This window comes from Phanerochaete carnosa (genome assembly GCF_000300595.1).
Source record: "Phanerochaete carnosa HHB-10118-sp unplaced genomic scaffold PHACAscaffold_6, whole genome shotgun sequence".
NCBI classification, from domain to species: domain Eukaryota; kingdom Fungi; phylum Basidiomycota; class Agaricomycetes; order Polyporales; family Phanerochaetaceae; genus Phanerochaete; species Phanerochaete carnosa.
The window spans coordinates 2,010,612-2,022,995 of NW_006767633.1; the positions used below are offsets into that span (position 1 = coordinate 2,010,612).

The 12,384-nt window shown below is 54.8% G+C and overlaps 2 protein-coding genes across 2 annotated transcripts; one reads left to right on the forward strand and one right to left on the reverse strand.

Annotated features, from left to right (window-relative positions):
* The first annotated feature begins 359 nt into the window (after window positions 1–359).
* Window positions 360–3,177, forward strand: PHACADRAFT_258345 (uncharacterized protein). The gene is made up of 6 exons (XM_007397107.1): window positions 360–661; window positions 740–1,443; window positions 1,505–1,609; window positions 1,671–2,207; window positions 2,269–2,386; window positions 2,457–3,177. The coding sequence occupies exons 2-6, from the start codon at window positions 1,242–1,244 to the stop codon at window positions 2,782–2,784; spliced, it is 1,290 nt and encodes a 429-aa protein (XP_007397169.1). The 5' UTR covers window positions 360–661; window positions 740–1,241; the 3' UTR covers window positions 2,785–3,177.
* Window positions 3,178–5,428: 2,251 nt separating this feature from the next.
* PHACADRAFT_258349 (uncharacterized protein) lies at window positions 5,429–9,810 on the reverse strand (the record flags this gene model as incomplete). Its single annotated transcript, XM_007397108.1, has 17 exons — window positions 5,429–5,934; window positions 5,999–6,038; window positions 6,098–6,187; window positions 6,241–6,290; window positions 6,351–6,563; window positions 6,617–6,674; window positions 6,736–6,836; window positions 6,899–6,961; window positions 7,018–7,105; window positions 7,156–7,216; window positions 7,271–7,552; window positions 7,608–7,693; window positions 7,815–7,987; window positions 8,039–9,083; window positions 9,136–9,553; window positions 9,608–9,671; window positions 9,726–9,810. The coding sequence occupies 17 exons, from the start codon at window positions 9,808–9,810 to the stop codon at window positions 5,603–5,605; spliced, it is 3,249 nt and encodes a 1,082-aa protein (XP_007397170.1). The 3' UTR covers window positions 5,429–5,602.
* Between the last annotated feature and the right edge of the window lie 2,574 nt (window positions 9,811–12,384).

Sequence of the window (12,384 nt, forward strand, 5' to 3'; positions counted from 1 at the left end):
TGTAATCGTCGCTTTCGTGTAAAGCATCGTACGGACGCTGCGGGATGTTGCCCAGTGTGCCAGGCAGCGGGAGGCGTGGGACGGCCATCGTTGCACTCGACGACAAGGACGTCGCAGCGTCGCAGCGTCGCAGAGGACGTAAACGGACGAGCGCCAAAGCGGTGCGCCGGCGAAGGGCGTCGCGTTTGGGAGGAGCGTGACGTTGTATCACGTGCGGCAGTGATTAGCGCCGTGCAAATCGCGGATGTGACACCGACTGTGACGGGGAGGCGAGGCGGGGCGAGTGAGACCTCCGCAGTGCCTCGCCCGACGCCCGAGACGGTGCTGCCAGGACCGCAAAGCACACCGCAGGCACCATCGACCGTTCATCCACCCTGGCCTAGCTAGTCGTAATGCATGTCGATCCTTTTTTCATTTCCTCCGCAAAGGTTTCCATGAACTGGCCTAGGATCTGGATCAGTTGCCAGACCCGTAAGGATTGGCTTCGAGGATCGCAGCCTTACGTTTCTTGCGTGCCCCGGGCTACACCTAACCTCGATTGGTGATGTTGCAAATCGCGATCAGGCCAACGGCTAACCGATGTCTCCCAAGCCAAATACGGGTACAGGGCTGGTCCGTCACCCGCCGGCCGCCGCCTTGGGGATGTCCCGCCGTGTCCAGGGTAAGTGGAACGGAGAGGACCAGCTTTCGTGGACTCTCTCGGTCCCTGAAACCTGAGAAGTCTGATCCGTTTTCACAGACACCGCAGTCGTGAGCCAGGCCGCAGAACTCGCTGCTCGTTCGTTGGTTCGGGAGAGCCTCGTGTTCGGATGCGTGTTCGAAACGAGGACCTTCCCTGACCAAATGCGCTGTCACAACAGATGAGATCATCACAAGCCATCTGGAGTGTATCTTGGACTCGGACTGCAAGTTTCCCAACCGCCACGCACAGCGAACGTTTTGTCTGCCACCGAATCCTGGTGCGTCGCCGCTTTTTCGACCCTCGCACTCCAGAATATCTTGCCTTGACGTACGTAGTCTCCCCTGCTCGCTTCCTGCCGACAGTTGCGCACCTTGCTCCGGGTTTGCCCCTTTCTTTCCTCTGCTCAACACCGCATTCCATACTCGTGGCTGCACATCCAAGCAGGCATATCGCGCGTGTTGGACCACATACATGCTGCATACCTTCGAGTACTTAACGCTCCGGAGAATCCTCGAGAGGCTTCTTCGATAAATATCCTACTCTCGCTTAAAAGTCACCCATGTCGCATCCTGACGATCACTTTCATATTGGTTGCTTTGGACGACCCTCACGACGCAGCCCAAACGTTGCAGGCAACAACACTCCTAACCCGCACAACAGTAACAGCGCTCCGCGGCGAGGCGGTTTCTTTAATATGGGCCAGGGTGGGCGCACTATCCTACCTCCTCTTCATCTACCGTTTCGAACCTCACATTCTCCAGGTCTGTACCACTATGCCGTTATTATGCTTCATTGAACAAGGGTTAACGTTTCCTCGAACAGCGCCTGACTCGTTCCCAACGAACCAATTCGCGCAAGACCCGACACAATCCAGAGGCGACTACGGCCTAGGACAGTACGGTCAGCAAGGATGGCAGTCGAACCCGAGTAAGCCGCCTCCGGTTCCGAGCATTCGTCGTTCTGAAGTGTGGTCTGTATCACTTCGCAGCCGCTACACAACACGCCCAGGCGAACCAATTCGCGTCCGATGCACGGTATCAAGGGCAAACTCCCGGCTACCAGACATATCAATCGCGGACGCCCTCGGCATTCCCGCAAAACCCCCAGGAATCGCGTACCCTCCCACCGCTCAGTGCTCAACATGGGCAACTCTATAGCCAGCCGGCTATTCCCTCGCAAACTATGGGGCAGGCTCCCCACATACGATCAACGTCCGCTGCCGGATATCCGGTACAGTACGGCTCGTATCCCTCTGGGCAGATTCCGCAACAGCAACCATTCTACGCATCATCCGACCCAAGGATGGCGTCTTCGCCTGTCTCTACAGCACCCTACGATCCGTCGGGCGGAGCTGCACTCCCCCGCCGGTCCTCGATGTCCGTTGACCGGACTGTCCCGTCACGGATGTCATCTACACATGGTATGGCCCCTTATGCGCGGGCGCCGCCATCACTGTCTTCGGAATATGACCGAGAATCTGTGAACATGGCCGAGCCGACGATCAAGAAAAAGCGGAAGCGGGCAGGTACGCTCCATAACTTACTCGCTTTAACGTCTACTAAACTAACCCCCGGACCTCCGAGTAGACGCGGAACAGCTGAAAGTCCTTAACGAGACATATAACCGGACGGCGTTTCCATCGACAGAGGAGCGCATCGAGCTGGCCAAGAAGTTGGGGATGTCCGCGAGGAGTGTGCAGATCTGGTACGTATACCCCGCTCTTTATACAAGGGGTATTTACGGTTTCATTAATGTAACAATATGATCGGTGCAGGTTCCAGAACAAAAGGCAAGCAATGCGACAGAGCAGTCGCCAGGCAGCAAGCGCCGTGCCTCCTCCCGCCACAGAGCCATTCACAGCAGGTCCCGCGCCCGGCGCAGGCTCGTCGGTCGCCGCGCCTACGCCACAAGCACTGTCAGGTGGTGGCGGCGCGTACGGGGGCGTGGGTTCCATGAACTCGATGGGCATGGGTGGCCCCGGTTACACGACCGGTCAGCGCGACCAGTACGGTCGGCCCATTCCCTCACCCCCTTCGTCCTCACAGTACCGAGGACGGAGCTACGACGAGCATGAGCGCAGACCTGCAAGCCGTTCGCGGTAATCATAGTTATCCATCAGTAATCGATTCCCTGCTCGGCTCCTCGTGAGTGAGCACATGAACTTTGCCATTCGTTACCACCCTCTCTCTCGCCGAAGACCAATTGGACCATCTGCCCAGTCAGGAAGCACTGGGTACTATCTCATTTACCTTATCGTCCTCATCTATTGGTCTCCTATGTATCTCATTCACACACACCCACACTGGACTTCTCGCATTGTATTTGCATCAAGTTATTCTTTACTATACTACCCACGCTCGTTTATTTAGCTACTAGTACATTATCCCTAACTTGTTATGTACCAGCTACATTATCACTCCTTTATCGGCTGGCAACCTTGTATCTATTCCTTCCGCATTTATTCTCGAGTACCTTATATCACATTCCAATAGCCAGCCCCTAATCTCACCTATCGATGCGTTGTTTTCCAAGCGGCTCCAGACTCCCGGCGCGCATCTGGGCACGCCAATCTGTTCATTCTCACGTATGGAGCAGCTCTCGTGATTCGGGTACGCGCACATCATGCATCAACCCTGACCAAGGTAACGCGTTCAGAACGTGTTGACGGCCGACCGGGCAGCAATGGAGAACGGGAGTGAAACTGGAGCAAGACGCGGAACGTGGACTACACACTGCGTCGACGTTGACGCCGACGTCGGCATGTATTGGGTCAGATGACAGAATCGCGTGCCAGGGGTACATCCACCGCGGGTGGCATAGATGCGACGTGAGACTGGGAACGACAGAGATCCCGCCGGGACCACACAAACAGCACGTTCGCGGAATCAATTCGCGTTGTGCAGTGCAAGCGCTTCTCCGAAGCAGATCGAATGACAATCTGTAGAGTCAGAACGAGCTGGCGCATACGCAGCGAGCCCTAAGCCCACAGCTGCGTGCCCTCAGGCCTCAGTCACGGTAGCTGCGTCTAGTGTGGCCTGCAGCTGCCGCATGCGGGCGGGCCCGGCACGCAGCCTTCTTGAACACAGCGCTTTGTTTTGCGCGTCTTGCGCTTGTCCATAGAGGATGCTACCGGCGCAGTCGCGGAGGCAAAAGAGGTGCTTGGAGCGGGCTGGGCACAGGAGGCGTAGGGTCCTGCGAAGATGAAGTGGGCGCAGGCGGGACTGGTGCCCCTACTCACGAAACTCAGGATTGCAGGTACAGTGAGCGCGAAAGAATGGAAGCCTTCAGCTCAGATATTGTACCACCTAAGTCGACGTAGACACCGCGAATACTGGCAAGAATCAAAATGTTCGGCTCTTGAGTACCGCTGCCCGAGATATCAGCCTAGCTGTGCGATGTCGCGCATCAGCACGGGCGCAAGACCGTGACTTACGCGCAGGCCGGGCGGAACTGGAGCTGGCTAGCACTGTGAAGAGCAGCACTACAGTCAACCCCATTAGTAAAGGGGCTCTGGGCGTGACGGGGAAGCTAGAAAACCAGCCCTTAGACCAATGCAAGCTCGTGACATAATGAACACGTACGTATTGACCAGTGTTGAGCTCGGCGGGAATAGTGACCAACTTGCCTACACAAGAACGCTCGACCCTTGTTCTGAGGTGTAGACGATGTCTACTTACTCTGAATCGGCTTAGTGAGAGCCGACACCGCCGTCAAGACCACCCCAGTAAATTTAGAACCACCTGCCCTTCAAAGCATCGAATTTGGTGCGGTCGCCCCCACAGGAAGCCACGTAATGGATTACTGTGCGTACAAGTGACCTAAATCATTCTTGAGCTCTGCAGTAGCTACACCCACATTGACACCGTGTCATGCACCACCGAGCCACTACAAACATCTCAGCTATTCGGAAGCATACACTATGGAGACGACATACCCTATTCGTCTCAAAGGTGGCTTGGTTACTAGCCGCGGCGTCCGCTAGAAGAACGGTACTAGTCTCGTCACTCTGGCTGCAAGCCAGTTCAAGGCCTGGTGACATGAATGGCTGCCTAGGCTAGGCAGGTTTAGAGGAGAGAACCGAATCGGAGACACATGACTGACCGGTCCGCCGTCGGGAACGTTGCGCATTACGCGTTGAACAGAGGCTGAACACACCTGACGCGATTTGAGGTGGGTACGCCGGCCGATGTCACGCATTCGGTCGGCTCTCTTATGGAACGATGTTTGGTCTCAGGCAGGGAAGGACTCACCGTTGATAGCGCGACCTACTGGACTCGTGTCCGTAAGCTTCGACTCTACGCAGGAGAGACGATTGCACTAGTGGTAACCATCAAAGGGAGAAGGACGGCGGCACTAGAGACTTAGAAGAGCAGATGGTATCAGTACAGGAATGGACAAAGAATACAGCGTTTGGACACGAACAGTGGTCTGTGAAGGCAGGCAAACAACGAGCGGGAAATCCACCGGTACGAAGACGATGGTCATTGAGGACGGGATGGCGCAAGGGCGCATCAAAGCGAGGCCGCTCCATAGCGACCATAAAATTTGGCAGTTCTCTATACCATAGCTCCTCAAGCTTCAAGCTTCAAGCCTTAGGCTATGAATTCGTTCTTAGTTCTACGGTTCGACCGAAGTCGTGCAAGACAACTAGCCAAAGAATACGCTAATATTCCTGACGCACCTGGCGCCGTTAGCCTCTAGCTACGCATAGCGATACGAAGCACTAGATAGCGGTGCCTGGTGAGAGCGAAGAGTACGACTCGGACGCCGAATAGCTCCATCCTCTCGTGATCATAGCTGTGTCAATAATGTAGAAGAAACCCGTGAATCCCTCTATACAACGTCTGCCCATCTAATGTGACTGAATAACTTAAACACTAGTCTAGCGCGAAACCTATGGCGCAGTAACGGGGCATGAATCTAATCACTATCAGTGTCCTCTGGCTTGGGGCCCCCAAAGGCGAGCCAGTTCAGCTTGCGAACACGCCTGCGTTCTTCCTGAGCCTTGAGCTGGTTGCGCGTCACCTTCTTTTTCTTCTTGACGAGAAGTGCTGCTGCGCTGCCGTCGCGCTCCGCGCCGCTACCTGCAGGAGTGCCGGCGTTCGATGCAGCCGGGGTCTGCAGGCGCGAGCGTGCAGGCGTATTGGCTCCACTGGCGCGGGCGGACTTCGCGTCTGCGAACGCATCCTCGACGACTGCAGTTTTACCCTTCTGCTTCACCCGTCCCGCCTCAACGTGCCAGATCTCGGGGCCTATTGCAAGGGAGAAGGAGCGATCAGTCAATGCGGGAAAAACATGCAAGCGATTTGAGCGTACACAATGCAGACACGAACTCCTCGTTGTGAGAAATGATGACCTGTAATGGTGCGATCAGCACTGATGGCGGGCGCGGCGAGCGTGAGGACGTAAACATACGACAGCACCCGCCCAGTCGCGGATGGCGACCGCAAGCCCTCCGAGGGCCTCTCGGTCCAAGAAGTTACTTGGCTCATCCAGCACACAGATCTAGCATGGTGGGGTTAGAGGAGGGTGAAACAACACGCGGCCTGTATACGCACCTGCGGGTTGTTCCATAAACAGGCTGCAATGACGAGCTTGATCTTTTGGCCTGGGAACGCAGTCGGGTCAACGATCCGAACTAGCAGCACATTTTGCACACGAGCCTTACCTCCGGACAAACCGGCGATTTCGTTGTATTGTGCGATATCGCCATCGAGACCGATATCCTCCAGGTGCTTGCGGACAAGATGAAGAGATGTATCCCGTGTACCGGCACCTTCTCGCGATGACTCCAAGTCATCGAATTGCTGAACAAGCTTTGTGAACCCCTTCTCAATGAGCTGTTCTCGTGGTATCCACGTGTTGAAACGGTGGTCCAGACCTAGGGAAACAGCGTCAGCGTGCTGAGCTTCTTTCCACGAGCACGCCTCGCACCTCGCCACTTGACTTCGTACTGGAGGGACTTCTTCAACTTTTGGCGACCCATGATCAGCTGTCGGAGAGGCGAACGTTCAGCGACAGTTTCGGAGCTAATAGATGAAACAGGTGCAAACCTCGAGCTTTCGGCGTTGTCCGTTCTTGCCGACGAACTCGACCTCCAGCTGAGCCTTCTCGGCATCAGTGAGTACCCTAGTCGCCTTCTCCAGGATTTCACCTGCAATAGATCGCGTTCCGGTTAACGCACGTAAAACAGTGCAAGAACAAATTTTAGCATACGATCATGGCCGTCCTGAAACCGCCACTGGATGTATTGGATGGGTGTCTTTTCCAAGTGTTGCTCTATAACGGAACGCATCAGGGCCATCATCCGCAAAATAAGCTAAGACGCAACGAACCAATGTGGTGGGTGGCATGTTGAGAGACATAACCAATGCGCAAAGACGGATGCTTGTACACCGTACCCTCTTGAGGTTCAGTCTCGCCCTGGGTGACGGTGAGCACGAGGCCGATGTTACCGCTGCCAGGCCGCTTACAGTAAGAAGTTTGACGAGTGTGGATTTACCTGCACCATTTGGACCTACGATCCCAACGCGGCTGCAACAAGTCCATCAGATGGTACCACACGGCCATGCATGCACGCAAACGCACCTCGATAGGGACAGCGCACAGCTGACGTCGTGCAAGCTAGGGGTACTCCGTCCGGGGTAAGTGAAGGTACAGTTCGTCATTTTCAAAATAGCCCTGGTATTACTGCGGACACCCATGAGCGATCCGGGAGGTGGAAATGAAAATTTAACCGAGGTGGCGGCAAGGGTGTAGTACGACTTTGCTTCGGGGTGCTTCTCCACGAATGAAGACAGGTTGCCTGGGTAGTACACGAGCTTCTTGCTTTCGTAGTGAATAACGTCTGTCGTAACAGTGTCCAGGAACCTTGACCAAACAGATGAGCATCACTGAGAGACCACCCCGTGGACCATGGACGTACCCAGAGTCGTGACTGACGATCAAGCATGTCACGCGCTTCTTAGCGATGAGATACTGTTCCAGCCACCGCACGGAATCGCGATCCAGCTGGAAATGTGACAGGTAAATCACTGACGGTAATGAAAACTCGAGCGTTTGCGCACATGGTTAGTAGGCTAAAATGTGTTTTGATTAGTAGCCGTCGATAAGGGACGATAAGATGACGTACCTCATCAAGCAGCAGAAGATCAGCGTTGTAAAGCATGGCCCTAGCCAACTCAAGCTTCATCTTCCAGCCTCCAGAGAGACCGCCAACGACTTCCGCCTGACGAATTTCATCGAATCCAACCTCAATAAGCTGTCTCCTGATCTTCTCGCGCGGGACATCAGCAAGAGCCGTGTCTGATACAGGTGCTTAGGCCAATTTGCAATGGATAACGCGCTACAACTCACCAGACGCAATGAAGTCAATGATAGAACGCGAAGTGTCCTCTCCCTGCAGGGAGTGCTCGACCATGACGCAGCGCAACTCGCTTTGCGGAGGGAAGTTCTCAACCTTGCCGTCGCGGAGCTGGCGCATCAAAGTAGACTTTCCGGATCCATTGGTACCAAGGATACCGTAGCGGCGGCCGCGGATAAGGCGGAGGGTGGTATGGGACAGGAGAAGAAGAGCACCATAGGCAAGGGAGAACAGAGTGTCGCAAAGAACCTCGCCTTCAGCGTCATCGCCAGCGCTGGCGGGAGCGTGCTTCGCCTTGTCGATGGCATGGAAGTGCTGGCGCACCTGCTCGCCGAAGGCCTCGCCGGACTGCTGATCGGCCGGGAACCAGGGGTTGAAGTAAATGCCAACGCATCTGTACCACTGCTTGCTATCCGTGAAGCGACGGGTGTGAGCGAGGTCGGCAGCAAGAGTGGATGCGAAGTAAATGCTAGCCGCCAGCAAAGGATGCCTCGGTGTATGCGGACCGTTGTGCATGCTAGCAGAAACAATTACAAGATCCTGGGAAAGAAGTGTGAGGATAGCTGCAGAGACAGACTTGGTCTCTTCTTCGATGTTGCGCTGAGGAGGCGGGGGCCCGTCTTTGGAGGCACCGGCCTTCAGGAGGGTGTTGAGCGCTGTCTCGGCGAAGGCGCGGACTTCTGGGAATGCAGCACCTTTCGCGATCTTCTCTACACCGTCGACCAGAGGATTCAAGTACGTGGCGGCGATATTAGGATCGCGAACGAGTTTGACAAGGTTATCGATGACGACGACCGTTCTCCTTTGAACCTCCATGCTACGGTCGTTCAGCGCGCGGATGAGGAGTGGAACAAGGACGGCCAGAGCTGGTGCAGTGACCTCAGCAACGAATGTTGTGTTGGAGAGGGACTTGATGCAAGCGGGAACTGAATCAGGATTTGACATACACTTGACGAGGGCAGGGATGTGAGAGGTCAAGTCGGCATTGGCGAGGGTACCGCAGAGGGCGGTCGCGCATTTTATGGCAGCAGAGGATACCTGCGTCCTGCATTCAGCAGCAAGTTAAGGACTTAGCCATACATCAACGAACCTCAGTTTTGGTGTCGTGCATGGCTGCTTCGACTTTCGGCAGTATGACACCAAGCTGCTCTGCCACGGCTTCCTGGGCAGTGGTAACGAAGCTTTTCATGGCGTCAAGGGCTCCGACTTTCGTGCGCCATTTTCCATCGTCCAGGATATCCTCGAGAGCGCGGAAAACGACGCGAGTGGCTTCAGGCGGGAACAGCTTGAGGATTGCCTTGCAAGCGGCAGTGGCAGCAGCGCGTACGACGTCGCCTTTGTCCATGTACAGCTCAAAAAGAACGGGAAGAGAGGAAAGAAGATGAGGGGCAGCAGGTGCACCCAGAACAGTTGCAAGGGATTGGAACCCCATGGCGGCTGATTCGCGTTCATATCCAGACTTCTTGTTTGTAGCAAAGGTATGAAGCGTAGAGATGATATTGGCATCACTTGGAGAGAAAGATTCGTCCAGATCTTCAGCTCAAGGTGCGTGAGATACTTACCTTAGTGATTCGTAGCCAAATTTTGAGACTTCGCGGGCAAGGCGATCTGCTGCGGCTTTGGCATCTAGATGCAAGATCAATTGGGCGAGAACACGACATGGACATTCAAGATACGCACCTGGCGCAGTAGGAGCCGATTTAAGAGCTTCTATGAGGGGTCCAAACTGAGAATCTGTGGCTACAGTCATTGCGATTGGAGACATTGAGGATACAACTTGAGGAGATCGAAAGCGCGATTAGAATATACAGCTGCAGTAGAATCCGATGCGTTGCGAGGGAAGTTCAAGATGCGGTCGAATGTAGAATAGCCTGAACACTGCGCAAGGCTTGCCCGACCAGGAAGTCCGCCGTCGCAGGCGATGGGGACGGTGAAAAGTGAGAGATCCTGAAGAGGCTCGGGGACCGCCTTGAGGGCGCTGCAGATAACAGGCGCCCATGAAAATTCGTCCGCACGTGGTTTTGATGCGGCGGCAATCTCCAGATCGCGTTTCAGCCCGGAGGATGGAGCGCTTACCTCCGAGCAATTAGCGCCATATTGCAAGTTGCTGGCAGTCCGATGCTTACACTCCGCTGACACACACCATCCCTATCGTACGCACCAGCAGTTTGCTTTGCACTAGTTGACTGTAGTGACAGTAAAGGTCTTTTAGCTGAGATCAGGATCGTCGCTGAGACCGTCCTCACCGTCACATACCATTGGCAGTGGTGGGCTCGGTGCCCAGCCTGGCGTAGAATCGAAGAGATAGAATCGCACCTTTGGCGGTATCCTTAGCTTTCTAACGCCATACATTTCTTATAGGACGAACTGTCTATGCGTCACCAGGCTCGTGTCTGACTGCGACAGCTGCAATGCTGCCTGTGCACAAAGCTGCCAATGCACTGGCACAAAGCAACGATGCATAGCACCTTGTCCTTGGCCCCCAGCCAAGTAGCTGCGGTTCCCGACAAAGTCGCGTGCGACTTAATTGTTATGTGAGTTCAGGTCATCTCATACACGGACATTACCACAATTTCACATAACTGAAAATGAATGTGATCCGTATTGCGATCGTACCGTCGGTGAACCACCCGCTCGCTGGCCTACTCGTGTTTAACCGTACTGCCATATCTCTAGACCGATATTTGAGCTCAAATGACGAAATTATATCAGCGCATCAGATGACATCCCCCCGTACCATCACGACAACGGAGTATACGTCGCGAAGTTCTTCTCATTCGCTCAAGTCCAGACAATGCTGTTAGGGAGGCAGCATTCAGAGTCATGCCGAAGTGTCGATACGTACGACCTCTCGTAATCCCCACAGTATATTGTAATACCCCTGTGGCTTTAGGTTATAGGGCGACTTACCGCCTTCCCTGACCGGCCGTCAAGGGACCCGTCCTGGGATCACTACTTCCTGCACATCATTGTTGGGGAAAAGAGGCAAGTATGTTCTTTCCGCGCGGGGACTCATGTGGAGCAGTGAAGCAGGTGGCGACTATTTCGGTGCCTGGCGTAGTGTTCGTATGTCGCCTCCGCATGGTTTGTCCTGGAGGCGGCACTGCGGGCCAGGCACGCCTCAAATACTACCGCGATGACGTTTTACCAACTTCAGTTGCTAGGTGCCGTGCGAGCATCTCGCACTTCCCTCGGCGTGTGCTGTGCGTTCTCGCACATCCCCCTTGCCCCCGCTATGTTGACCTGATCTGTCTAGAACGGTTGATCACATCCAGCAGGACCGGCACATTCGTGTTCTGCTTCCACGCTCTGTGTTTCAGCCATTCCCAACAACTGCTGTGTCGTTGCGCAACCCTGCCCGTCGCTCTCTTCCCAGCTTCGGTCTCCAATAGGGGGACCACGGCGGATCATGCCTAGATGCTCGACAATATGTCGTCAGCGCACCAGATGCGCCCAAAGCATTGTGGCGGAGGCCACCTTGCCCGGCATCACCGACGACATGGACACCGTCTTTCGCTCAATGATAGGGCGGCTATCCTCCGACCACCCACACGACGCCTTCTGGAAGCCTCTGTACGAACATCACATGCCACTTCGCTCAGCCCCAAAGCTGCTGGCTGCTTCTCCCGCAGGCATTGTGGCGTTTCTGCGGCAGCCTTCTGCTGTCCTTGAGGATCCCACAACGTGGGCTTCCGACGGAGTCGCCTTTTCTATGGGCAGTTCGGACATGCATTGGCAATAGCGTGGGCAAAGTGATCCTCAAGTCCGCCGATACTAGAATTCTGCAGTCAAGTAAGCTAGCAATTCGACGCATGATGCTGATACGCGGGACACTGCCTTCTCTGGCACAATGTTCATTGCCTACTAGTAGGATCTAACTACATATGTAAAGACTTCTCCAAAGTCTACACGAATATAAATATGGGGTGCGAACAAGAGCTGCGCGATATCAGAATCGGGGCCGTAATAGGAAGCGAGTATGTATAAATATACAACAACGAGAGCGAGATGTGCGAGTCGTGATGCAGAATAAGTTAGGAAAACGAAATTGCGTGCTTGGCAAAGACATGACAGCAATAAATTAGACTTGCGGACCGAGGACGGAGAGCCCGTATGTCGCACAGCTTCAATCAGTCGTTTCAGGGCCTCACGTCGTGAGAGATGCGTAGGCCCATCAGCTGCGAGCCTTGCCGTGTCCGCTGCTGCTGCTTCCGCGCTGCGAAGAGGAGCCGCTGCCGCCACGGCTGTGCGATCCGCTCTGAGAGCTGGAGGCCAGCTCTTCCTCCTCCTCTTCGACGTCATCTTGATCCTGCTCGGCTTGACCATCAGTGTTCCTGGT